We start from the raw sequence: 27,707 nt of genomic DNA on the forward strand, positions 1-27,707 counted from the left end.
ACAATAAAAGAGGCAATAACATGAAAGAAAGAAGGAGAATGAGAAAGAGAAAGAGAGGTGATGGCAGGATCCATATGGGGCCTCTTGGTTTTTGGGCAGCAAGGAGAGACATGCCAGGTAATGGCTTCCAGACACACTCAGTCTCTCTCACACACACACACACACACACACACACACACACACACACACACTAATTCAATTTAGAAATCTGACAGGACAAGGAGACTGAGTGTATGTGGATGTGTTTGTATATACCAGGGGCCTTTTCTTTTGCGTACTCAAGAGGTTTGACTTCCTCTGCCCATTGGGAGTGGGGCCGGCTAGTCTCACTGTGTGTGTGTGTGTGTGTGTGTATTACAAGCACTGGGGGTTAATGTGTGCTTTCAATCACAGCTCTAGTGGGGAGAAATCAGATCCCTGCAGCGCTGATGTGGATTCCAAGAGAGAGACAGACAGACACACACACACACACACACACACACACACACACACACACACACACACACACACACACACACACACACACACACACACACACACACACACACACACACACACACACACACACTAAGAAAACATACTCACAGATATCAGGCTAGAGTGCAGCAAATGCATTTATCTACGGTTTAAGCATTGTACTGATTTTCATTAGGGGACCAGTTTGACATTTTGGAGGATAGCCTACATGATTTGCTTTCTTGGCTTTCTTCTAAGCTAACTGGCTGCTGGACGTTGCTTCATATTAAATGGTCACATATGAGAGTTTTCTCCTACTTCTGATCCAAGTCTCAGCGAGAAAGTGAAGAGCCCAATGATTCCTTTAAACTTGACTGAAACATTTGTGACTCACCTGTTTTCTTCTCTCTGGGCAGTTTTCAGTGTTGCGTTAGGTTGACTGAACACACCTGGCTCTTTCCTGCTTTTGTCTGCAACATTAGAAAGTTGTGCTTAAATATTATGAAGAGGTCAAGGGGAGAAGCTACAGTGTGAAATGAAGTGGAGGGATGAAGGCAAAGAAGTGGAAGGAGACAAAGAAAGGAAAACGCAAAACATGCATGTGAGGAGAAAAGGGAATGAAAGAGAAATGGAGGGAGGTCGAGATGAAAAGAGAAGCAAAGAGGAAGACAGGAAGAGCTAATTAAACAGAGGAAGGATAGATGTGGAGGAGTGGGCGGGGAGAGAAAGGGCAAGATGACTTAACTGGGATACACCGCCTGCTCAAGATTACTCCACCCTCACACACACACAGCAGTTTCCCAGTGAGGTAAATCCCCAGCATTCCCCCTCCTATGCACTGTCACAGCCCTCCCACTCCTGCAACTGGTGTGTGTGTGTGTGTGTGTGTGTGTGTGTGTGTGTGTGTGTGTGTTTGTGTGTGCGTGTGTCACCACTTTTCTCTGGCATTCCTGTGCAGAGCGGAGAGAGACGGTGAGCTCGGCTGCAGGGAGACAGGACTACGAATCCAACTCGGAACTCGGAAGGATTTTCTCAGCAGAAGAAGAAGAAGAAGAAGAAGAAAAAGAAAAACAATCCTCGCGGCTTGTTCTGATCGCTGATTTGGGAATTTCAATTTTGGGAAAATCTCCCTGCAAGGCAGTTGAAAAGTCTTCCATTCTCAACAAGGGGTTTTCTAGAAAAGCATCCTCACAGTTTCCTCCTCTTTCTTTTCCATCTCCATCTCTTCCCTGGAGGCAGATTCCAAACTTCGGACTGCTGACATCCAGGGTTTGGGAATACAGTTGCAGAGGCAAAAAAAGTACAAGGGCATAGTGTTGCAACAGCATACAGAGGTGAGTTAACATTAAATTGTTGATGACATGTAGCTCTTGTTCCTATGGAAGTTGATTGCACTTTTTAAAAGCTATTTTGGACGAAGTTTTTCAACTATAAATTTGCATGTTTGTAGAGTGTAGTGTAGCTTTTGTCTTGCTGGTAAATCTACCAGTAATAGTCACAAAATTCCTCCATATACTTCAAAGTGAGAGAGCCTCATTGTTAATGGTGCATGAAAGTGGAGTGTGTTGCACAATGTGTCTCTAATGTAACATCTCTGGGGGGTTGGAGTTGCTTGTTCTGCTGATCCCCTGCAAGACTCCGGTCGTGCGTCTGAGAGAGGGAGACAAAAGTAGAGAGACTGAAGGGGCGAGGGGGGTGTAAACCATCCACTGCACATTGAGCGTAAAGAGATGAGGGGGATGAGAGAGAGAAAGCAGAAAGAGGGAAGGAAAGAGAGAAGTGCAGTGTTTGTGCAAGAGACGAAGCAGAGGAGGGACGTGGAGTTTCATCCTCTCCCTGGTTTTATCATCAAGTGCGAGGACAATGCCAAATTTGATGCGAACATGCACAAGCACATATTATATTCAAAAGTTTGAATAAATGCACACAGCTGTTGTACATGCGTGTACAGAAAGGATGTCAAACCAACTTCTGGCCTCTCTCACTTTCTCTCTCTCTCTACACACACACATGCACAAGAAAGAGATTTAAACAAACACAGCTTTGTTTGATTGCACTCATCTGTTTAGTTTGCTCCCAGCTTAGATCACAGACTGATCCACTGCTGCAATCCAATACAGACACACACACACACGCCATACAGTCAACATACAGACAACTCACTAATTAGATGATTATATGAATAAAACAAATGAAATGCACACATTCGTCAGGTATAAATGTGAGAGTATTTTGAATAAGTGCACATTATTATTCATGCTACTGTTAACTGTCTCTTACTCATCTATATATTGTTTTGTTTGTTTAACCCAGATAAAATGTTGTCTTACGTCATAGTTATATATCAGTAACATACTGTAGCCTACGTGTTACTCGGAGGAGATTCTGATCCATAAAATGAGACCTGAAAGCTTGACACTGCAGTCACTCAGTGACCTCTGAGCAGCTGGAGTAGCTGCAAGTTCAAAGTTCAAGTGCACAGTGACAGTTGCTGTTGTCGGGGTGTGTCTCGTTCACTTCCCCTCCTTGTCTGACAAATGTCTTTGCTGTGTCTAAAGTCGCTCTCTATTTGGTAAATTTATTTTTTTGCCATTGTATTTGAGGTCTGAATTCTCAGGGTAAATTATGAGCCACACACTTTACTCAACGGACAAAATTACAGTAATTCATTAGTGTCCAAAAGTTGAATTTACTACTCTCAATAGAATATATTATTGAGGGTTTATTATGTCAGAGATGGCAATTTAGTGAGAGAGTGATTTTGGACACACTGGTCACACCCTCTTATCTCTGAGCCATCACTTTTATTTTATTGTACTTCTGTATAATGTGGCATACGAGACTATTGTTATTACATCCAATTACCACTCATTGAAATAAATAACTTAAAACGCCACTCATCAATATTTTATATGTTAACAATGTCTCCCTTACCTGTGCGTAATCTGAAATAGATCACTCGTAGTGGTGAGCTCACATATAATTATCACTGGACTCTGCAGCTCCCCTCAGCCCTGTGGAACATTTTGACGTCTGTCAGCACATTGTTTGGTTTATCGGCTGACTTTACTGTTATGGTTCACTCCCATCTACCAAATTTCCTGGCAGCTGTTGTTACCATGAAACCTCTGAACAAACCACGCTAACCAGTGCACTACCTGCCCAGCACCAAACAACAGATAGACAGAGTTAGCAACTAGCTGATAAACATTTAGCACCAAAAGAGTCAGCTATTTCCCTCAGGAGTAAGTGGAGACCAAAACAGAGTTTCCTATATTAGTAATTCCATATGCTTCATGTTGTTTCTCTGCAGACCCTGGCTCCTGTAAAGATGGCTGACGTGGTGCAGCCAGACCCAAACAGCCTGCAGATACCGGGTGAGATGCACAGACACATTCGCACACTTAATCACTATGGCAACCAGGTCAAAATGACTCACTTCTCCTCCTTTATCTCCTGGAGTGTTAACATTCTGAACTTTCCATGCCCCCCTCCCACTTAAATTACTCACATCAGATTCCAGTGACATTCCAGTCATTCCAGTTCATTACAGATATTCAATCTCACATCTAGAGAGCCTCGGGTCAAGTGTGTTAACGCCCCCTTGCTCATCGCCACAGTGAAAAATAAGGTGTTTTCTGCATGTGTACTTGTATGTTAGTAAGAGCATGTGATGACAGTCCAGTAACGGTTGTTTCCCTTTGATAAGCGTTTTCCCAAGGCTGCATATCTCCTTAAACACTGATTCTGGACTATTCTGTTTGTGGAGTATGTGTTGTGCTTTTACAACGCTGAAACAATTTATAGTGAGATTCTAATTTTCTCTTCTCAGGTGATAATTTATCAGCCCCTTCGTCGCCTGCCACGGCCAGAAATGACTGCAGCATCACACCCCTCACACCCTCGCCCTCGCCAGTAACTTTGGACACACACTCACCACAGACACTCCTACACAAACCTTTCCTCTTTCTACTTATTTCTCTTTATATAGAGCTCTTAAACAGGACCTGTAAAGCCACATCCACTTCACAGTGTTATTAGTGGTTTATACGAGTGTGAAGTGTAGATGTGAAACAAGGACCCGGTAAAGGCTACAATCTGTGGTGAAGAAATATATAGGAAAAATTAAGAATTTCCATAAGTACTTGAGGAACTTTAGTTTAGAGAGGAGTGGAAAAACAGCCAACCTCCTAAATCCATGTTGTTTTCACTCATAGAAACTAGTTATTTCTGAAATGTAATGTAATATTTGGTAATTACATGTCCCGTAAAAGACATTGGTTTAAATCCAACCCATGCTTCCTGTCCACACAGAAATAATAGCCCACATTAGCTCATGCACTCTGCTCTGCCTGTAGACAGTCACAGTATGAAAAGAACATGGGCTTTTTAAAAATTGTTTTCTTTGTTTCTTTTCATAAATCAACAGAAATGTGTTTTATTTTATATGTGAATATTACAGTTTGTATATGGTGCCTGGATTTCTTTCTGGGTGTTTCCTGTTCAGTGTTACATCATATAAACATAAAGAAGAAAGAGATAAATGAGCTCAGAAGAGATTGAGGGGGAGTTTTGTTCTTGTTAGTACAAACCCAAATTTCCCTCTGTCTCTTTCTCCCAGAGGGTGGAGGTCAGACCCAGGATGGCCTGTCCGTTCTCTGTTGTCGTGGCGATAGATTTTGGGACAACGTCCAGCGGCTATGCGTTCAGCTTCACACAGGACTCAGAGGCCATACACATGATGAAGTAAGAGTCTGTCTGCATGGGTTTTTCCCCCCCCAATTCTATTCTCTTCTATTTTCTATTCTTGACAGCTTCTTCCTCCAACCCATGCAGGCGCTGGGAAGGCGGCGACCCAGGAGTGGCCAATCAGAAGAGCCCCACGTGTCTGCTGCTGACTCCCGATTTGCGGTTCCACAGCTTTGGTTTCGCGGCACGAGACTTCTACCACGACCTGGACCCGGAGGAGGCCCGGCACTGGCTCTACTTTGATAAATTCAAAATGAAAATCCACAGCACAAGTGTAAGAAACAGAGCGAGAAAATACGATGTAAAGGGTGAAATAGAAGAGTAGAAGTGCATATAATATATGTAGACTTTAAAGAGTGACTTAATACCAGGCTGAAAAGCTGAAAGTTTCAAGTCTCTTGTACCTGTAACCACACCCAACAGTGATGTCATGATGTACTATCACCCAAGAGTACACTATTACATCACTGCAGCAAGATGAGAAGAAGAAAAAAAACAATGTAGCTCAAAAAGAAACAAGATTTACCTGCTGTTAAGTTCCTATTTAAGCATCAGGGAAGACGATGTTTCAGAAGTTGTGACTGTGTCTGATGCAGGACCTCACCATGGAGACAGAGCTGGAGGCGGTCAACGGACGGAGGGTCAGGGCCATCAAGGTGTTCGCTCACGCCCTGCACTTCTTCAGGGAACATGCTCTAAAGGTAAACTGTAAAGCTCCACTTAATTATTGCAGTATGGTGTCACACATTCAATACAGTACATGTGTGTGAATCTAGTATGTACAGTATATATGGACACACATTTTGTGCTTTGTAAACCAAGCTGTTGAGACCAAAACTTAACCCAGGACTGTTTTAGCTGATGTATTGTCATATGCTGTTGTACTGTAAGTGTTCTTAGCAAATTCAAAATAATATTTAGTGATATAAAATACAAGACGGAGTAAATCAAGAATCGATGCGGTTTCTGGCTGGAGATGTTTGGACTTAATTTTGACAGTATTTTTCTGGATTGTGTTCCAGGAAGTGAAGGACCAGTCCTCATCAGTGCTGGAGGGAGAGGAGATCAGATGGGTGATCACTGTCCCCGCTGTGTGGAGGCAACCTGCCAAACAGTTCATGAGAGAGGCCGCATACCTGGTAGCAACGCACGCACGCACGCAGATACTTTACATACATTAATACTTAAAGAGTCTAATACAGTTTGTATTAAAGAGGCTCCATGAAGAGTTTATGCTTAATGTTTAAATAACACATATGCAATGAAAGTTACATCTGCACGTTTAGTGATTTTTAGATTTCCAGATAAACTGAAGGATTAAACGCGGCTTCATGGGTGGAGAAAATGTTCATATACCTCAGGCTAAATTTATTTCTATTAATCTGTATATAGATTTAATAAAGTTGGTTTATGGGTTGATTTATGGTGTAGTTTCCCTGTTTATTTATTTATTTTCCTAATTTTTGTATCTTTATCATACTTGGTTTTTTTTTTAAGATACTGCAAAGTAACACCTGATCCTTTTTCTTGGCAATACATGTTTTTCACTGGATAATAATTGTCCAAAGTGTCGTCATAGTCAGCTTCAGTTTAACAGTTTCAACAACCTTGACTGAATCTTCAAGACACACACACACGTACATACACACGCAGAGGGTAACGGTGGACTCAGTGTGTGTGCATGCGCGTGAGGAAGAGGAAGAACAACAGGGAGATGGAAAGAAAGTGCAAAGCATGTAAAGCATGAGATAAAGGCAGTCTGATTATTTCCATTATTTTGATTGTTTCCATGGAACATCACTCTCACACACACACACACACACACACACACACACACACACACACACACACACACACACACAACACTGCTCCATTGCCTCTGTCCTGGTACATCTTCCCACGAACACACACCCACATACACACGGCCCCTCCTTGGTGTACTGTGCATGTTAAAATGACTTGTAGGAACTGTGTACAGTGATGCAGGGGGTCCTATTGCAATACTCATCAATGAGAATGGGCCGACCTGTGTGTCTGTGAGTGTGAGTCCAGTTGTGCAGAGCACATGCAACACTTCATGGGAAAGACTGTACATGACCTTCTACTCTTAATGTCATGATTTCCTTATTTGCCTGCGCTCACGTAGTCATTATCAGCCATCTGCCATTCACTCACTCTGGGACATACATAAATAGTCTAATGCACACACACTCTCACATGAACGCTGACATATATGCACACACACACACCCTGTGCTGGCTCCTGGCTTGATGCCGTCAGGGTGTGTGTGCTTCCTGCTGATGATGTCATCAGCGGCGAACAATGAGGGAGACCGGCGTACAAACACAGGAAGCTGAGTCCAGGCCCCCACCCTGCGCGCACACACACACACAGACACACATATCAACTTTACTCCCAATACATCAGGACTAATGCTTATGTACCTCCTCTCCTCTCCTCCGTCTTTTATCCCAACACAGAAACCTTAGCTCACATCATCTTCTCTCCCTTTTTGTTCCTTCATATGTTTGTTGTACAGCTGTCCTTCAGCTTGTGTGTTTTACTCCATGAGTGTTCTTCTGTCATCTTTTTTTCCTCCTCATCTTTTTTTGTTGCCTTCTGAGACTTGTCCTGCACTCCATCCAAAGCTCATCCTAAACTAAATAACACCACTTTGTATGGCATCTTAAAAAAGGTTTCTAAATCATGAAATCATTATAAAGAATGATACAGTTTGACCTGGAAAATGTTTGAACAACTACTTTTATTTCTTTTTTAATTTCTCCTTTTTCTATGAAACTTGTAACCATCTTTTTTTTGTTTTCTATTGACAAATTTCTTTCTTTTGTCCATGAGCCATAGTAAAGACAGAATAGAAAGAAGTAGACAAGAGAAAATTATAAACATACAAAATACAACAGTATGCTGCCTTAGTGTGTAGAAAGGTCTCAAATTACTGTAAGACATGGGTGACTATTACATCTACCTATTTTCTTTATGTGCGAGGGAAAAACTTTGCTTCTCCAGGAATAAATACTTTCCAGCACATCTTCCATCTTCACTGAACACTCCACCTGTCAATCAAACACTTTGAGCAGGTCGATTTTCTGTTTGTGTTAAGGTTAAGTATTAGCAGACAGAGCTATTGGGTTTTAGTTTTTTCTTTGAGTTTTCTTCTCATTACAGAGCTGTAGACTGCTGTGAGTCGTGACTTACTTGAGACTTAACTGCAAAACAGAACTTGGCAAAAATATTGTCCCAAGTTTTGACCTGGTAAAGTCACAACTTGAGACTTTAGCAGGACCTGATCTTGACTTCAGACCTGGAAACAGTTTTAATTGCCGGCAAATTAACCGACTTGTAGCTTGGTCTTGAAGACCTGTGACTTGGACTAAAAGTCTTAAAATCAACTCCAATTACAAAACTAACAACAATGCAACTCAGTGTCTCTATAAAACTGGGAGAAAAAAAGATACTTAAAATCTGCTTGTAAATGTTTCTCTCTGTGTGTCTTTCTTGTCCTCTCCAGGCTGGTCTGGTGTCTCCTGACTGTCCTGAGCAGCTCCTCATCGCTCTAGAACCAGAGGCTGCGTCCATTTACTGCCGCAAGCTCCGCCTCCACCAGGTGATTGACCTCAGCATGCAGCCAATCACAAACGGCCTCGATCTGGACGGGTCCCGGCCCTTCGACTCCAGCTTCAGACAAGGTAGAGAAGAGAGAGAAAGAGTGTGTGTGTGTGTGTGTGTGTGTGTGTGTGTGTGTGTGTGTGTGAGAGAGTGTGAGTGTGTGTCTCCTTGTAGACTTTGTCATTAGCATAAGCATGAAACCACACTGTGTTCCTGGAAATATTGTTGTTTGATTTCACTTGGGGATTGTGGTCTTTGCTCACGATAAATCTCTGTGTGTGTGTGTGTGTGTGTGTGTGTGTGTGTGTGTGTGTGTGTGTGTGTGTGTGTGTGTGTGTGAGTGAGTGAGAGAGAGAGAGAACTGATACTAATCGTGGTTTTGCCTCAGATGACCTACAGTTGTGTGTGTGGAGCTGTACACAGACACATATGACTTTGGACAGGACATATGTGTCATGAGATGGAAACATGACCAGTGGGAGAAAGAGGGGGAGGAATTCACATGAAGGGAAACATTGTGAGAGACCGGTCTTCAGCTTCTGAGGGTCCAATATTTAGCAAAGAAACTCACTTTGACTCCGTCTTCTGATTTAGGTTGCAGAGGTACAATGGAAATGTATTGCTCCTGCAGCACCAGAAAACAACAAACAAACACAACAACATAAAACAGGCTACACTAGAGTTGAATTAGGATTGTGAGGACGCATAAGGAAAGAAAGTGCATTTAAACTATTAATAAATTGTGTGTAGAAACACATCATGCAAATTAACTACGATTTAAAAACATATTTCTTCTGTATTGTGGCAGTATGGGAATGCATTCGCTACAGCTCTAACTTGCACCTCAATCTGGCTCTTTCTATAGCAACAGTGACTCAGCAGTATTGTATTGTTTAGAGCCGTCTGTCAAGGCGATGGCAAAATATACAACAATTAATCTTTTTTTGGACAAGAGCAAGCTGTAAAAAGAAACAACGACATATTATCAGTGTATAAAGTTGTTGACATGAATGTGTTAGCAACAGTTTCCTATTTCACATTCAACAGACACAGAAAAACATTAGGATTCATTCGGAATTGAACCACAAAAAAAAAAAAAAAAAAAAAAAAAAAAGAGCTCTGGTTTGGTCTCCAACAACTACTTGTGGAAATATTGGTTTTGTAGCTGAAAACAAGGCTGTTTGGAGCAGTGAGACTGAAGCGAAAGAGTAAAGCTGGGGACCCTAAAACCACAACAATGGCACAAAAGACACTAAAATGCTCCACAGAGCTGAGGGGATCTGCATCTAGCTATAATTCCCTGTGGGTTTGTCATTACAACTTTCACAATATACATACATATATATACATTTTTGAACTGTGCAGCTTTTAAAAAAAAAAAAAAAAAATCAAATAGGGAATTTGCAGAGAGGAAAAATACTTCCAGAACCAGCAGCTCCTTTCACTTTGCAGCTCTATAGTTCATGCACCAAAAAGCTTATCTGCCAAAAGCTACACCTTTTCACAATAAAAGGATAAAAGTGACAGCTTCCAAAAATTATAACTATTGATTGAGCGGTAGATGTATTGTCATTAGTGTACAGGAGCGCTGCATGGAAACAATTCAGCTACAAGCAAGGAACAAAGACCATTTCAGACTGTGAAAAAGGAGACTGATGCATAATTCAGCAAGCGAACATGCCGTCCAAAATCCCCTGCACAGGCCCACTTATACATATGCAGTCAGTGACACACACACCGAGACATTCACACGCAAAGACACACACTATACACAGGATATTGTAATTGGAACAAGGTGCAGTGAGACCATGATCTCACCCCCTCCTGGCCTGTCATTCTCCCTCTCCTTCACTCACTTTCATTTTTCTTTCTCTCTTTTCCCTCCATCTTTCTAGCATTTGCTCTCACTCTCTTTCTCTCTCTCAAACTGTCTTTTGCCAGGTCGTACTCTTTGCATGGAGTCTGCAAACACACACGCACGCACCCGCACACACTCAGCAGACATGTTTGCATACACACACACACACTTGGCATCATGGTCATGGTTTTTACTATCTTTAGCTTTTCTTCCACCTCATTTCTTCTCCAAAGATAGCACTGGGGAGCCATTAAAATAAAAGAAAATCTCTCACACACACACACACACACACACACACACTTTCTTTTCTGTTTCATGTAAATGGTTTCCAGACTTGCGTTCCATTCATCACCCCCGTACAAACACACACACGGATGAAATCAAGGCCTTTATGATTGTGGTGTTCTTTGTTCAGCTTCATTTACCATGTACACGTACACACGTACACGTACACACACACACACACACACACACACACACACACACACACACACACACACACACCCTCCTGCGTCATTCAGGGCTTTAGCACAGCAGTAAGAGTACTTTGCTTTCAAGACATTGTAGGACATTGCTGCTCAATAAGCCTAATCTTTACAGTCAATCTTTCTTTCTTTCTCTACTCATGGGGTTAGAGGGAACGTAGTAAAAACCACTTTCACCTAAATTATACAAACACTTCACTCCAGACTGTCAAACCTATGACTTATGACACACACATTCATATATCAGGACCACAGCTTCTCCTTACAGCACTTCCAGAGAACCTGTTTTATCAAGAGAAAGACAGATACTTTTTTTTTTATGCCAGCTTCCTCCTCTTACTTCTTTGAGCTTAAATTATTTCTCATCTTCAAGCCATTACGTCTCATCTAATGTGTTCACCCGCATGTATGGAGGCGTATTTTTGCATCAGCTCTGTCAAACAGGCTGTCAGGTATATTCCGTATTTTTGTCAGATGTGTTCGAGTGTGCTCTGCTTTTGCTGGCCCCCATCCATCCCCTTAACCCACCAGTCGAGAATGAATACAGCTGAAAAGTGAACGTGTTCTTCATTTCCAACAAATTACTCTTGTCATGCAAAAACATTATGACTCATTTTGGTATGTTTTTCTTGTTTTACTTGGATTGAAATACTTTTTTTGTATTATACTCTTGTATAACTTGTTTAAACCTTATTATATGTAGTATAAATGAAAAACATTCATCTTCATTAAGATGAAAGTTGGGATGTTTCTGTTTTTGTTTAAGCTAGTGTGCACTGAATATTAAACAAGCTAAAGCGTCTGACCCTACAATGTTTACAGAGAGAGACCAAAAGATGTTTGCATGCAGGCAAAGCAGTGCGAGGTGGTGAAAGGTGGTGACGTCTCTGAGGGCCCGCAGCTGGAGAGAATCCATGAAATTATTTCATTTAGAAAAGAGGGGCCCATAGCAATATTACAGGGGGCTTGAACTTCCTTCTTGTGCCCCAGGGGCCCAGAAATCCCCACTGTGCCCCTAAAGCTCTCTGTAAAAGATGGCAAAATTAAAAAGATAGACACAATGTCACTTAAGGCTCACTGGATTTGAAATGCTTCAGTTTGAGTAGAATTGTCACAGTAAAGCCAATGAGGTCACCTTCTTTCTTGAAAATATAACTCATGTAGAGCTGACCGATTCAACTTATTTTCATCGTCATCGCGATATGAACATGTGCAATAAACACATTGTAAAGGACTGACGATAATTCTAATGATCGTCGATCACTGATACCATCGTCCATCGGCACAACCCTGGTGTGAATTCTCCCAAGACGAGACGCATTGAGGACACATCTGAGATCTGATCACTCAGTCCACAGTCGGAGGTGGTCTGGGCTACATGTGTCCAAATTCTTTTAGCAGTGTGAACGCACATGCATACTGGGCCACACTGAAGGACCGCCTACTCTACTGACGTCCTCCGACACAGTCTGATTAGTCCCGCCACAGTTTCATAGGCCCTGTTCAGACCTGGTGTTAACATCCGTCAGGGATGATCCGATCACTTAGTGGACAGCTCTCTGTTCGTCAGTTCACACCTGGCTGTAAAATGCATCTCCACATGCGTCTTGATTAACCACTTGTGATCGGATCTCCGTTCCCCGCTTTATATGCAAATAAAGAGGTATGCGTTGTTGTTTTTAGCCAATCGACAAACGGGGCCGTTGTTAATGTACTTGTGTGTGTGTGTGTGTGTGTGTGTGTGTGTGTCAAGCAGCAACCGAGAAGGGGGGGTGGTATGGCTAACTACTAAATCGTTTAAATTTTATTAAGGCATAACGTGCTGCAGAATTGAGGGTGTGCCGCTTTGAGTGACAGACGGGTCTCGGCTCAACACGCGCCCATCCTCTTTGCCCATTTATGGATTATCCGGGAGTTCTGCGGAGTCAGGTACTGGCAAGATGGCGATGACAGAACAGCCCACTCTGAGCTTCAAAACCACTCTTCAGAAACCTATGGGTGACCTCACGGAGGCTAAACCCATCTTTATTTACAGTCTGTGGTGTGTGTGTGAGAGCGAGCGACAGCGAGTGGGGCATGAAGGCGTTATATGAAGTGAGATCCGATCACAAGTGGTCAACCAAGACGCATGTGGAGATGCATTTTAAAGTCAGGTGTGAACTGACGATTTGAGAGCTGTCCACTTGTGATCGGATCACTGCGATATGAACACATCGTAAAGGACTGACTGAAACGATGAATTAGAAACAATAATTTTATTTACTCACGCTATGCAGTCATAGGGTTTTCAAGCAGCGCCCGAGCCAAATGAGTCGGGGAAAAAAAACACCATGTTTTGGTGTCGGGCTGCAGCTTCTCACTCAGGCACAGTAGACGGCTCAGAGGCAGCAGTGCAAACCTGCAACATTACCTGCAGCGGAGGGACGAGGACGGAGGAGATGACCGATAGTGACCTTTGTCTGTTCTTCATTCAGCTTCGCTCAGCAAAACTGTATATGCGCACTTCAATATTTGTTTATTCATCACAAGTAATATCATCATTACAAAATTGAACAGTCTCATCACACATCGCAAATGTTCCTCATATCTTGAAGGCCTGATCTCATGTTTGAGCTGCTAGGGGGCAGCACAAACAGGCTGCAAACACACTGACATATTAGCAACTTTTAGGTTGATATTAGTGAACTTGTTAACAAATACTTGCCTTTTTACACATGAAGCATACGCATTATCATTCATTTGAAGTTCTGTTTCTGGACTCCCTTGACTCATGAGAGAAATATCTGTGATCCATCCTCAATATAAAATATTGATTATAGCCACTTTAAGTACAAGGCTGAAACAGGTAGGTGCTTATGTTACCGGCACCAGACCTAGGGGAAATCTGTACAGGCAGCAAGCAGCACACAGGCGGGAGAGCACTGTGTAGCCAATATAAAGAAAAGGACTGTAGATTGAAAGAGAGAGGACCAAAGTTAGAGTCTTGAACAGACCAGAGCTCGTTTATTTCTGAGAACTATTTCATCCAATTGCTACTTAACAATCTCCACATTCACACTAGGTACAAAGAATATTAAAACTAACATATTCCATAAATCAAACAAATAACGTTACAACCAAAACAACAATAAGTGACACAAAACATTCTGACAAAAAAAAAAAAGAAGTGCACATAAATTCAGAATTATTCAAAACTGTTATACCCTTTTCTTCCTGTGCCAGACACATTAGCATAATATAATCCTGTTTACACTCATTCAACACTATCAAAAGTGATCCACAGACCACAACATTCACAAACACACACACTCCCTCACACTTGCACACCGTGGCGGCAGCAAACAACGTGGCGGCAGCAAACAACGTGGCGCAGCCACAGCATGGCGGCGAAGGTGACACTAGTCGAAATGTGGGATTTCTCCTTTCCCAATTTACTCGCTACTGGCTGGCTAACATCCTAACAACATTTACAACACGTTTGACCATGTTACTGATTACTAGCGTCAAGTACTTACACTTATAAAACTACGGTGCCGACTGACGTTCCTGTGACATTACCGTCAGCTTGGCAACGCACGCTGAGACATTCAAGTACAAAAACAAACTTGCTGCAAATCTTACACATCTCAAAACTCTCTGAACACACTTCAGACAACTACTACCACTGCTACATGAGTTTTAGAGCCCGTTTAAGAAAATAAAAGTGAGTTTTACAGTACCTGTGGATTGGTAGAGAGGACCACGGTTTGAGTCTCCCACAGGCCACGAGTTCGTTTATTTCTGAGCTGCGCATGTGCAGAGCCTGTCACTATAATCCCTCTAGCAAATCCACAACAGCACCTTCTACTGACTGAAATGTGTATTACCTCAATATAAAGAGTACATGAAAATGTTTCAATAAAACTGAACATGTAGCCTCTTTCCAAATCACTACACTTAGCTTAGCCCAGTTTAGCATTAAGACTAGAGTTATGTATAACCAACTATATGACTGTCTATATGACTCTAAGAAAATACATAATACATGAATGAGCAAGAATGAAGTAAATCTGAAATGATATACTTAGATCATAATATCTGGTTTAAATGCTTATCCTGCTTATATTGTATGTTGTTAAGCAGCTACACTGCTTAAAGTAAAATTTCACCTTGCCTCCTGTCTGAACATAGTGTACAGATCTTCTGCCTCGCTGTGACTTTTTGAACTGATTTAATAACATAAATGATTTTGTATGTATATATGTGTGTGTGTGTGTGTGTGTGTGCAACAAAGATCATATCCAAAACCGAAGTATGTTGTGCACCTGTGTGTATTTAGCCTTTTGTGTGTGTGTATCGTAGCAAGGGAGCAGTTGAGGCGATCCAGACACAGCAGGACCTTCCTGGTGGAGAGTGGAACTGGAGAGCTGTGGTCAGAGCTGCAGACTGGTAAGGCCCTGTGTGTGTGTGTGTGTGTGTGTGTGTGTGTGTGTGTGTGTGTGTGTGCGTGTGCGTGTGCGTGTGCGTGTGTGTGTGTGTGTGTGTGTGTGTGTGCGTGTGCGTGTGCGTGTGTGTGTGCGTGTGTGTGCGTGTGTGTGTGTGCGTGTGTGCGTGTGTGTGTGCGTGTGTGCGTGTGTGTGCGTGTGTGTGTATGTGCGTGTGTGCGTGTGTGTGTGTGTGTGTGTGTGTGTGTGTGTGTGTGTGTGTGTGTGTAAGAGAGACCGAAGGACCCCACATGTCGGAGATATTGATGATTTTGACCTTTAACCCCAGCAGGCTGTCTATGAGAAGCAGTCACACCTACTTTCACATTTCTACTAACCCTCAGATTTTCCTTCCTATGTATCACCTCCTCTTTCTCCTCCATTCACTGGGTTTTCATTAAATTCAGGATGGTCACTGTGACTCCTTATCTACAATATCTGCACTGGTTGTTTGTATTCAAAAACCAAACCACATTTTTGTTAAATAGCTAGTTGCTATTTGCCTTTTGGCTTAACCACATCATGACCAACCTGCCACACTTTACTATAATGAAAATGTCATACAAGAGAGGACCAGCATGGAGTCTTGAGTGTTCCACAAAAATATAATACAGTTTAACAGTTCTAAAATGAAAGTAACAGACATTTTATTCAATTTTTAAGTCAATTATGATGATTTAATAATCAAACATTTAAATGACATTGCCTGTAGAAACACTAATAAAGCTAAAGCAACTCAAGGTCCACTTACAAGCTTTTCCCAAACTCTCCCAAACTCCATGACAACTGAGCAAATGGAATACAGTGAACTTTGGTTGAAAGCTCTGGAAAAGAAAAAAAAATGTAGATCAAAATACAGTTCCTGGTGCTCTTACTGTGTGGTACACTCGAGGTTCCATACAGAGCCAATTTTGAGAATGAAATCATAACGTTTTGAGAAAAAGCTAAAAAGTATATAATACAATAAAGTATAATATTTCAAGAAAGGACTTTTACTCAGCCAGTTTCTACACAACCAAACACGAATATTTCACAACCATAAAACTTGCTCCCAGAGATGATAAATTCCAAACTAGGGACAATCAAACTCATCTATTTTGCTGGTTTTGCACACAGACTTTTCTCTCTCTTTTGAACCATGACAAAAATCTGAGGAGCCACGTGTCCCTGCTGACCCTTTCTGCTCCCTTTCCTGTCCACACACACACACACACACCCACACATGCACACACAGGAAGGACCCAGCCCATGGGACTCTCTGCCTCTGCACTGCAAATAAACCAAAGGAGTAGAAACCCTGTTTTACTCTCCTTCTCTTCCATTTTCTTCTCTCATCCCTTCTTGTATTTTTCATTTTTGTTCATCTATTCCTTCCGTTCTTTCTCTTTCTCACCCGCTCATATATGACCTTATACGCTCTTGAGTTTAGGGCGTGGTCAGCCGTACCAGGGTAAAAGCTGATCGTATCATACACAAACACACTCACAGAGGGAGTGCAGCAATCACAGATGCCTGAAGGTTGTTTATGAGAGAGTCCGCTGGTTGAAGAGTTTCAGGGGAAACACACACACACACACACACTGGAAACATTCCACAAAAATGAAGACACATTATCCTTCACAATGGGTTCAAACTGATGAGCTTTATCAAGAACAACAGATTTAATGAACTAAATTTGTGTGTGTGCTCTCTGTGTGCAGGGGACAGGTATATTGTTGCAGACTGTGGAGGAGGGACTGTTGACCTGACTGTCCATCAGATCGAGCAGCCACAGGGAACACTGAAGGAGCTCTACAAGGCTTCAGGTGCAGTTTCTTTGCAATCTTGCAAACACAAAAATTTCCAGCAGTTTCCAAAGCTCTACTTTCTCTCCCAGGCGGTCCGTACGGGGCTGTCGGCGTAGACCTGGCCTTCGAAGCCATGCTGTGCCAGATCTTCGGCGAGGACTTCATCCAGAGCTTCAAAGCCAAACGTCCGGCGGCCTGGGTGGACCTCACCATTGCATTCGAGGCAAGGAAGCGGACGGCGGCGCCGGGCAGAGCCAACGCCCTCAATATCTCCCTGCCCTTCTCTTTCATTGATTACTACAAGAGACACAGAGGGCAGAGTGTGGAGGCCGCCCTGAGGAGGAGCAAGTGAGTGTGGGCTGGAGGAATGTGGTGTGTGTTTGTGTGTGTGTGCATGACAGAGATGATAGATTGGGAGTGGGTGAGCAAACAGTTTTAACAATGGAGTGATTTTGTGCAGCATCGGTCAAGATTCAAACTCTCTCTTCTGTGTGTGTGTGTCAGCATGAACATAGTGAAGTGGTCGTCCCAGGGGATGCTGCGACTGACACAGGAAGCCATGACCGAGCTCTTCCAGCCCACCATTGTCAACATTGTCAAACATATTGGTGAGAAACACACAAGAAGACACTGCCCCAAAATGCAAAGTTTATATGGGTAGAGGGAGATGCCGACATTTTGGTGAAATTAACCTGTAAAGACAAGTTCATCGTCCTTAAACCTTCACTAATCACTAGATAGCCGCTCATTAGTACAGCTGTAAGTTACAGAGATGGGAACTGGGTTTGTCTTGACTGTCTCTGTCCAATGTCACAGGGATTTGCCAGAACTGTCAAAAATACAACACATAGTGCAGTTTTCATCTACAGCTCAGACAAGCAAAACAGAATTTAGTCATAATGGCTTTGTTGGTATCTTGTTCTAGATGACAGTGACCTCATTTTTTACAGCCTTGTCAAGACACAAGACAGAAATACTGAGAGTGTCTGTTTTAAATCACTCACATTCCAGTGGTGCATTTAAAACCAAGGACCGGTTTTCCAGCATTTAGCATTGCTGGTCTTCACTGACTAAACATAAGAGAAAGAGTGAAAGGCAAAAAAGACATAAGTTGAAAAAATACCAAGTTTAGCTGATAGAAGGGAAGTAATGATGGCTCACCTGGTATCTAACAGGCTTAGTCCTAACCGCAATGGCCATGGGTTTGAGACCGACCCATTGCCCTTCACTGCAGGTCACCCCCCCCCCCCCCCCCCCCCCCCGACTTTCCTGTCTATCTCTCACTGTCCTATCAGAATAAAGTCAAAAATGCCCCCAAAAAATAACTTTAAAGAAATCAGTATTCCCCCATGAAACATCCAGACTCATGATACACTTACTGTACCACTGCTCCCCATCTTTTCCTTTCACATGAACAAAAACGCTTTGCTCACACAAAAAAAAAAAGCGAACTTCTTTTAAAGATCTCCCTCCCACCCTCTCCCCCTGACAGAGGAGCTGATGGTGAAGCCAGAGGTGTGCGGTGTGCGCTTCCTCTTCCTGGTTGGAGGCTTTGCAGAGTCGCCCATGCTGCAGAAAGCAGTCCAGAAGGCCCTGGGGCGGACGTGCCGCATTATCATCCCCCATGACGTTGGCCTTACCATACTGAAGGGTGCCGTGCTCTTCGGGCTGGATCCCACCGTGGTGAGGGCTCTGGAGTAAGCTACCTTAGTTAATGCAGGAGTATGTCTTTAAACACATGATCTAACAATCTCTTTCTAACAGGTCCGAGTGCGCCGATGCCCCTTGACCTACGGTGTTGGCGTGTTGAACCGGTTTGTGGAGGGGCGCCACCCTCGAGATAAACTCCTTATCAAAGATGGCCGCGAGTGGTGCACCGACATCCTCGACCGCTTTGTCTCTGTCGACCAGTCGGTGGCTCTGGGCGAGGTCGTGAGGCGCAGCTACACCCCTGCTCGTCTGGGCCAACGGAAAATCATCATCAACATCTACTGCAGCATCACAGACGATGTTACATACATCTCTGACCCCGGCGTCAGGAAATGTGGGACGATAACGTTAGACCTACCAGAACCTTTACCACTACCAGGAGCAGTGGGAGGAGCAGGAGGAGGAGGAGGAGGAGTCCCAGAGAGGAGGGAGATCAGAGCGACCATGCAGTTTGGAGACACAGAGATCAAAGTCACAGCCGTTGACGTCATGTCTAACCGCTCTGTCCGGGCTTCCATAGACTTCCTGTCTAATTGAGGAGGAGCAGGAAGTGGAGACGAGGATCTGAAAACAGAAATAACTGATTCCAAGAATGATAATCTTAGAAAAAGCGGTACTTTGGGAGTGGGGCTCAAATATTTTTGGAAGGACGGGGAGGGTTGCATTAATTGAAGAAACTCACACCTCATAATTCAGACATTTAGGATTTACATTTAATCATTAGAGTATAAAAAAAAAATCATGAAAGTCCTAAAAAGAATTTATATTCAGTTGAACTGTAGGGTGCCCTCTCGGCATGGGAAAGAAGAAATTACTTTGTCTGGTTTCAGTGGCGAGTTTTTCATGTCACGCCATATAAATGCTGTCACAGGCATTTCCTGCCCAGAAAATATTCTGAGTGCCACATGTGTGAAACCAAATGCAAGCTGAGGGCTGAATACAAATCTGTAGTGCAGTGAGACAAACAGGTACCATCAAATGATTCAACCTGTCCGAGGAGTATTTCAAAAACACTTACCTGGAGAGACTCTACCTGAAGCAGCAAACTACCTAGAGTGAGACTCACTCGTGTGTGTTCAGTGCTAAATATTAGGAATGTTGCCTTTTCCCTCACATAATTAATGATACCTCATTTAAATCCTATTTCAACCTTCATATATGATGTATATGATGTTCATATATTGATGCTACGACCTGGACTGCAGCTTTGTTTCTCCCATGTCGATGATTGTGCACCACCTAGGGGTGAAAAGACTGAACTACTAGCTGAGAAAGCACCTTGGAATATAAACACTCCAGGGATAAAAATCAAAACACATGTAAGAGGCGTATATTGGGAAGGACCGTTGCATTATTACATACTTTGAACTTACAAAGTTTTAGAAAGTCAGGTTTCACCCACATCCATGTCTAAAAGTTTCAGCATTTGTGTTACACTACACGGGAACATGTTTGGGATTACCTGATTTCTTCTTTCCAAATCAGGATGAGAGCTTTAACTGTACAACAGTTGTTTTATTTCAAATGTTTCAAAACCTACTGCGACATTAAAGCTGTATTATTAGATTTTTTTTGGCCACATAGGGGCAATGGATCAAGCTGTAAATGCAACATTGATATATCCTCATCAAGTTGTTGGCATTCCTGGGGAACTGTAGAGTTGGTTGAGCAGTGAGTGACATTTTTGTCATTACAATTAGTGACTTGATCCATAATATAAAATATTGATTAGTGCAGCTTTAAAGTGAGTTCCTGCAGAAAGAAAGGTGGATGGGGGAAAGTGTTGGTTATCAATTGTACCACCTAGAGTCATCACCCTGTCATGTTTAAGTCAGGAAATGATGTTTTTATGTGTATACTGTATTAAACTGTATCCATGTTTATGTATAAAGTAATATCATAAAACGTATGACCTATGAGTGTATTGATACACTATCAGTCAACACAGTGTGATTTAAGCTGTGAATTTATTGATAAGAATGGTCCGATAAATAGTTTCACACAGCATAACCAATGACAAACGGTTCAGAACTGCTCAACATCCTATCAGTGCTTTACTCTCCATGTTACATAATTTGTCACGTAACAGAAAAAAACCAGATTAGAAATGACGGCTCCTTCAGGTCAGAGAGGAAGAGCTGACTCTGAGGGGACAGGAGTGTGTTTAATTCAAAACCAAGGGGGATTGATCTCATTCTTCTTGTATTTCAGAATCATTTCTCAGTAAAACGATCACAGGTGGAACGATAACAGCGCGTGAAATTTTAAAGACATTAGCAAGTCAAAGCTTCAGTAAGAAAAAAAAAACAAGGACAACACAAGAAATGTCAGCCATCTTTGACAAAGTCCAAAGAATCTGTCTTGAAATTACTAGACGAACTTCTCTTTTCCCCCCGTTTTGTTTGTTTCACTACACCTGCCATTTGTAATGTGTCTATGACTGGTTAGAAAACCTCATTTTATCTAGAATTCAAATCCAAATTCAGGTCAAACATGTCAAGATACATTCAACGCAATCTTTGTTTAAATGTAACCTGATCTACATTTAGATTTTAAGGCCAGTTTAAAATGGGGTTTTGTTCCTGCTTCCTCTTAGTGAGCATGGGGTCTCCCACGGCCTCTGCCCCTGCCGCCACCTGGAGGTCCGTCCATAGAGCTGCGGGGGTTTTTGATCGTCTCATCGACCGACAGGATGAGGCAGGCTGCTTCTGAAGCTGCTGTCAGAGCGTTGATGCGCACGATGGACGGCTCCCAGACACAGGAAGCAAAGTTGTCTGCAATGTCCTCACTGTTGATGTCCACGCCGTACCACATACCGCCCTGCAGTGAGATAAGACAGATGAAGCTACACCTTTCAAACTGAAGGCCATAAAAGCGCCATTATGCCAATGCTCACCTCCCCCAAGTGTTTTAGGATTAGGTAAGCGTGTATTCATGTCCTACCTGTGCGTGTTTGGCGCGCAGTTTGTTCAGGATGTTGGTGGCGTCAAAGCCGGCGTTGTCGCACAGCTGTCTGGGGATGATCTCCAGGGCCTTGGCGTACGCTCCAATCAGCAGCTGCTGTTTTCCAGGGATGGTCCTGGAATAATCCCGCAGGTACTTTGACAGCTCCATCTCTATGGCTCCTCCACCCGCTACAATGGAGTCATTCTGGAAACAGCGGTTAAATACAGTCAGCTTACTGCCCTCAGTGAATTAAAGTTTTAGATCCAAAATATATTGTAAAGATCGACCAAACAATGAGGCTTATCCAAATAAAAAAAAGTGACTCAGAAGTCAGGCATACTGCAATGTTGATTTAAAACCAAATCTTGTGTCATTTTCATCAAAAATTAAACAGATTTGGGGAAAACTCTAAGTAAGTGATCTCTGTGTGATGGACCCCTCTACTGACTGGTTCTTGAATCACATTCCTAATAATCCACTTCCACCCAAAAATGCCAGACTCCACCATGTGCAACAAACACTGAATTCTTAACATTATGGCAAATATCTAGCATTAGCATAAAATCTGATGTTAATAAATGACACCAGCCGGAAACGGCAATGAGCTTTAACAACTTATGTTACCTTAGCTAAACTTTGCCTGGTCACAGGCAATGGCTCAAACAATAAGTTGCTTGATTCTCAACAACTGTGCCCATGTTGCAGTATCTCAAATGTTGAATTATGTGGCCAACGAACCAAGATTCACATAATCAAATGATCTTTATTGGCCATTTTCTTTTTTTAATTTAGCTCAGTTTTAAATATACTACACGTTCCCATAAATTTAGCATCAAGGATGGAAGAATTATCAAGTGGAGAATAAAACAAATAAACAAAACCCAAACTAAAAAACCTGCAGATCACTTTTGTACAGTCACAAGACTTATATTTCACACAACTATATCTTAATAAACACAACATGGTGTATAGGTGGAATGAGCAGTAACACAGTTCTGATAATTAATATACAGCATTGTGTTCTCATATAACGAGCCTTCTTGCAAAGCTGCTCACATACGCTGCACATGTCAACTGACCTTGATGGCTCTGCGTACGATCATGATGGCATCATGCAGCGATCGCTCCGTCTCCTCTGTGAACTGCTCGGCGCCGCCTCTCAGGATGATGGTGCACGTCTTCGCCTTCGGGCAGCCTTTAAAGAAGTTATACCTGCAGACACAGACATGATGGGTGTGAGCTGTGGGACTGAAATGATTCATGGTTTCCTTAGTTAAAACCTAACTAGCCCCTCTCTTACCTTTCTCCTCCGACCTGGACCTCCTCAAAGAGTTCACACTGTCCCAGGACGTCGTCTGTCATAGCTCCTACTGAGGTCTGAATGGAGCCGCCGCAGGCCTGGAGGTCACATTACACACAGTCGGTCAATAATTTTTCAAGCTTCTTTCAACATCAACATCAAAATGTGCAACAGAAGGCCTATACTGTATGTCTGTGTAAGACTTACCACCATGGTCCTCCGCAGGTCCTCCTCCTGCACTCTGCCGGCACAGAACAGGTCTCTGTCAGCGAAGTACTGGGTGGCCACGTCACCGATCGGCAACTTTGACAAAACCACCTTGGCTCCAGACTTATAGATCTTCTCCAGTTTGTCGTACAGGATGTTCCACTCTGCGTCCACGATAGCCTGGTAGTCCTGCAGAAACGGAGACAAAAGAGGAAACAATAAAAACTCATACACCACATACAGACTTTCAGGTAGATGTTTGATGCTGTGTTGCAGTCTTCATACCTCAACAGATTTCACGCGGACCTCAGCGTTATCCTTCTCAGCCTTCAGCTCCAGCTCCACATTGAGCAAAGCGATCTTTGGATTCTCGTAGCGCTTAGGCTGCATCTCAAACCCAGCATAGGAGAAGGTCTTCTTGAACGCAACCCCAGAGATCAATTCGGAATCCTGTACAGATGGAATATAGAAAATTTGAGGAGGAAGAATTTGAAATAGCAAAATTAACAAAGAGCAAACAGGGGGAGGGAAGAGGAGATTATCCTTACTTTTTTGCTGCTTCTTTAAATATTTAACCACATTTTAAAATGTTCTCATCAAGAATCATATCTCTAAGTGCTGAACTCAAGGTACAAACCTCAAGGCCTCCTCCCTGGACCTTCTTGATGCCAATCATCTTCAGAGGCAGCAGCTCGTCCAGAGACATGACAGCATCCACCACCATCTTGGAGAAGAACTCCTTCTGACCAGCAATTAGCTTGGAGTTCAGGGCTGTGGCTGCACACTTCTCCAACAACTGCATCTGCTCTCTGAGAGGAAAGACGCACGTGTGAAAATGTAAAACTAGACCAGTTTCTAAAGCTCAATTTAACTGCAAGTTAAGGAAACCATATTAGTACAGATCAAACTTCAAACGCTACATGGCTGCCACGCAAATAAGTTGTCACAGTGAAACTGAGCACTCACTGTTTATCATCTTTCTTCACAGAGACGGCAATCTCCTTGATCTTGCTAACAGCGAGGTGGGTGGCGGTGCGGAAAGCTCTGATGATGGTCTGAGGGTGGAGACCCTCCTCCACATACGGCTTCAACTGCTTCAGGAACTCAGCAGCCAGGAGAGTGACAGAGGTGGTGCCGTCCCCAACCTGAGGATGGTGCCAAGGAAACAAAGATGTTGTCATTTCTAGTTTGTGTCAGATTGCAGATGTCCACACCCCATGTTTGGCTCAGAACCTTAAACACACACACACACACACACACACACTTCTCACCTCAGCATCCTGGGAGCGAGCGATGTCAACCAGGGTCTTGGCTGCGGGGTGAACAACATCCAACAGTTTCAGGATGGTGGCTCCATCGTTGGAGATTGTGGCCTTACCTGGAAAACACAACATTCACACATTTGTGATAAAGGAGTTGTAGACCAAGGAGTCCTGAAATCCATTCATTGTTCAACCGTCTCTCCTCACCTCTGCCATCCACCATCAGTTTGTCCATCCCTCTGGGCCCCAGGGTGGTCCTGACAGCCTCAGCAATTACCTGGGAGGAAAAAAGCAGGCACACTTAAAAAGATATAATGACAGAGTTAAATGATGCCACAAACAGGAAATAAATATACAAACAATCAATGAGAGAAGGGGTAGTTTTCTGACCTGGCAGGCATTGATGTTACTGATGAGCTGGGGAATGCCCTGAGACGTGTCTGTCCCCTCCTTCAGCAGGATAACCGGTGTGGGCTGGAAGGGAGAGGTGGATAAATGAAGTGAGAGGAAATAGAGGGTTTAAAAAAAAAACAAAAAAAAAACGATCCAACAGTTTACTCCAAATTTATTCATAAAACTGAATATTACTTGCACACCTATGCAGCCACAGTTAGCTTCCTCATGAACATCACAAAACACAGAATAGCAGAGGTATCAGTGAAAAGTTTGACTATGAAAGTTTAGTTGAAGTACAAATATAGGTAAAGCGTATAATATTACAGTCCAGCATTGAGTCAATATTACTGTTCATCATCCTTCAATGAAATCCTAATCTAATCTTTGTATTGTAAAAAGCTAATTAATACAAAGCAAACACTTCATTGAATAATAGATAAATATTGCCATGTGAGATACATTACAATGTTATTTTGTAATTATATTTTATTCAGGCATTTCACTGTGCTTCAGTACAAACATTTGACCTAAAATGGTAAAAGCCACACATGCTGAGGCTGCTGCTGTAGCTGTAAGGTGTGATGCTTTTGTTACCCACTGTCAAACACAAACTGTCTGTTTACAGTTTATATTACACTGCTAATTTTGGCAGACTATATGTCCCAGCTCCTTCTTAAAGCCTTACATTACACATCACTATTTTCAGAAAACTGGCTGGTAGATCTCTGCTAATGACAGCGACACAGTTTATTAACTTCTATATTGTTAAGGCCTTTGTCTGTGACTCTGCATCATCCAGAATCAATCATAAGATGCTCAATCACGAGCCAAACACTGAAACAACCATAGCAACAAATTAAAGACAGTGGTCTATTTAGGACAGCTCTTTGCTCTTCAGCAGTAAAACAGAAATGTCTCCAATGCAGCCATTCATACAAAGAGACTTACTTTACTACAGCTAACTCACCCACAAGCTAACACCGCTGCAATGACAGACGCTATTCAGATTTACGACATAAAAATACAATCAACTGTTCTTAAAATACAAGTTCAAGCTGTAACCAACTGAGAATAGTTTCTTTAATATACAGTAATTGCTGATATGTTAGCTAGCATCACCGTTAGCATCGTATACGCCCATTGATACCGGGTAATCCTACGATGCTAACACAGTCTGGACAACAATCAAGTCTTTCAATATATAATTTTCACAAAATAACTGCTTCCCCAGTCTGCCAACAGATAGTCAACTAAACTGAGAGCGGTAAAGATTCAAATGCTGGCAGACGAACTGCACGATGGACGTGGATTGTAAGTTTGAGTTTGGAGCATGTATGCTAACTCACTCACCATCATCTTTGCAGTTTGTTCGAGAAGCTTTCCACCGGCAACTCAACCCACAATGCTTTGCGAAAGCGATAGACGCTGGGGGTGCGTTCAAGATCAGGGCTGCAATATTTAGTGAAAGATTTGAATTTTTCTGAAATAAAACACATATATACATATTGTCAAACAAGTTTCAATTGTGCTATCAAAGGCTGTTTTTAAAAACGAGCACTGAGTCTCAAGGTGCTCATTATTGAATGAACATTATGGAACAAATAATCATATGCTTGAAATATATAAATGAACCGATACATTTTAAAATAATAATAGCTCATTATTATTAAATGTTATTTCTTGATTCTTAATTTATCGAAAATTTTCTTTCAACATAAAAGTCTTTTTCATAGTGTCATGTTTATTTACTGTTGCAATTATTAATTTTTCAGAATTTCTGTATAGTAATATTTGTCATTTAATACTGAGCATTTCAGGGTTTCCATACACTGGTATACACACAGTTTGTTTAACTGCATTCTTAATAAAGGTCTGGATGATACAGTATATTGTCATGTATTGACATCATGGTATTGTGACTAGATATCCTCTGAGATTTTGGTCATTGTAATATCAGGATGTGGCTTAAATATTATTTTTGCTGGTCATTAATGATGGGATTTTCTCATTAAACTAAATGAAATGGACAATAAATTATTAAATTTGCTTATTGATTGTTTCTTACAATGTTACTGTATGTAGATATCTTTTGAAAGCTCCAATTAATGTCCCTAAAGTACTGACATTTAATTAGCATTAAGGTTTGTGTTTGTTTTTGTCAAATAGAATCCTATGTTAGTATATTTAATTCCTTGTGGGTTATAGAATGATTCTTTTTTAAAGCAATGTGACATAACATTGTAGGTTATGTCACACTGCTTAAATAACGCAGTAATGTATAGAGAGTTCAGCACACACATAGGCACAGAGATGCTCATATGGCATAGTTTTCATATACATTAACATGACATACTGAATACGCAGTCTGTGTCTTTGCATACTGTGCTGGGGGAAAAAAAACATTGAAGAGAAAATTTGCATTTCTTTGAGGTACAATGATCCTGTTGTATAGTGCATTAGT

At 42.2% G+C, this 27,707-nt stretch overlaps 2 protein-coding genes and 1 long non-coding RNA gene across 3 annotated transcripts; 1 reads left to right on the plus strand and 2 right to left on the minus strand.

Annotated features, from left to right (window-relative positions):
• Nucleotides 1–1,076: 1,076 nt before the first annotated feature.
• On the plus strand, nucleotides 1,077–21,445 carry hspa12b (heat shock protein 12B). The gene is made up of 14 exons (XM_056368839.1): nucleotides 1,077–1,790; nucleotides 3,770–3,833; nucleotides 4,289–4,371; nucleotides 5,078–5,202; nucleotides 5,293–5,479; nucleotides 5,802–5,906; nucleotides 6,228–6,344; nucleotides 8,735–8,912; nucleotides 15,517–15,603; nucleotides 17,339–17,443; nucleotides 17,515–17,773; nucleotides 17,930–18,033; nucleotides 18,918–19,108; nucleotides 19,190–21,445. The coding sequence occupies exons 2-14, from the start codon at nucleotides 3,788–3,790 to the stop codon at nucleotides 19,670–19,672; spliced, it is 2,070 nt and encodes a 689-aa protein (XP_056224814.1). The 5' UTR covers nucleotides 1,077–1,790; nucleotides 3,770–3,787; the 3' UTR covers nucleotides 19,673–21,445.
• Nucleotides 7,951–8,765, minus strand: LOC130164241 (uncharacterized). Its single transcript, XR_008826582.1, has 2 exons — nucleotides 8,682–8,765; nucleotides 7,951–8,312 (listed from the first exon to the last, which is right to left on the minus strand). It is a non-coding gene; the product is annotated as an uncharacterized LOC130164241 (long non-coding RNA).
• Nucleotides 21,084–26,660, minus strand: cct7 (chaperonin containing TCP1, subunit 7 (eta)). Its single transcript, XM_056368841.1, has 12 exons — nucleotides 26,597–26,660; nucleotides 25,241–25,324; nucleotides 25,058–25,127; nucleotides 24,860–24,966; nucleotides 24,555–24,733; nucleotides 24,226–24,397; nucleotides 23,874–24,038; nucleotides 23,589–23,777; nucleotides 23,382–23,479; nucleotides 23,161–23,293; nucleotides 22,079–22,285; nucleotides 21,084–21,955 (listed from the first exon to the last, which is right to left on the minus strand). The coding sequence occupies exons 1-12, from the start codon at nucleotides 26,600–26,602 to the stop codon at nucleotides 21,728–21,730; spliced, it is 1,638 nt and encodes a 545-aa protein (XP_056224816.1). The 5' UTR covers nucleotides 26,603–26,660; the 3' UTR covers nucleotides 21,084–21,727.
• Between the last annotated feature and the right edge of the window lie 1,047 nt (nucleotides 26,661–27,707).

Source organism: Seriola aureovittata, chromosome 23 (genome assembly GCF_021018895.1).
Source record: "Seriola aureovittata isolate HTS-2021-v1 ecotype China chromosome 23, ASM2101889v1, whole genome shotgun sequence".
Lineage (NCBI taxonomy): Eukaryota > Metazoa > Chordata > Actinopteri > Carangiformes > Carangidae > Seriola > Seriola aureovittata.

What these genes read in the sequence shown, in the direction of transcription:
- hspa12b (XM_056368839.1), top strand. Translation starts at nt 3,788, where the DNA reads ATGGCTGACGTGGTGCAGCCAGACCCAAACAGCCTGCAGATACCGG. An exon ending in TCACACCCTCGCCCTCGCCA is followed by an intron (nt 4,372 to 5,077) that starts GTAACTTTGGAC and finishes TCTTTCTCCCAG; the next exon opens with AGGGTGGAGGTCAGACCCAG. An exon ending in GAGGCCATACACATGATGAA is followed by an intron (nt 5,203 to 5,292) that starts GTAAGAGTCTGT and finishes CAACCCATGCAG; the next exon opens with GCGCTGGGAAGGCGGCGACC.
- cct7 (XM_056368841.1), bottom strand. An exon ending in ACTGATGGTGGATGGCAGAG is followed by an intron (nt 24,967 to 25,057) that starts GTGAGGAGAGAC and finishes TGTGTTTTCCAG; the next exon opens with GTAAGGCCACAATCTCCAAC. An exon ending in GTGAAGAAAGATGATAAACA is followed by an intron (nt 24,398 to 24,554) that starts GTGAGTGCTCAG and finishes CTTTCCTCTCAG; the next exon opens with AGAGCAGATGCAGTTGTTGG.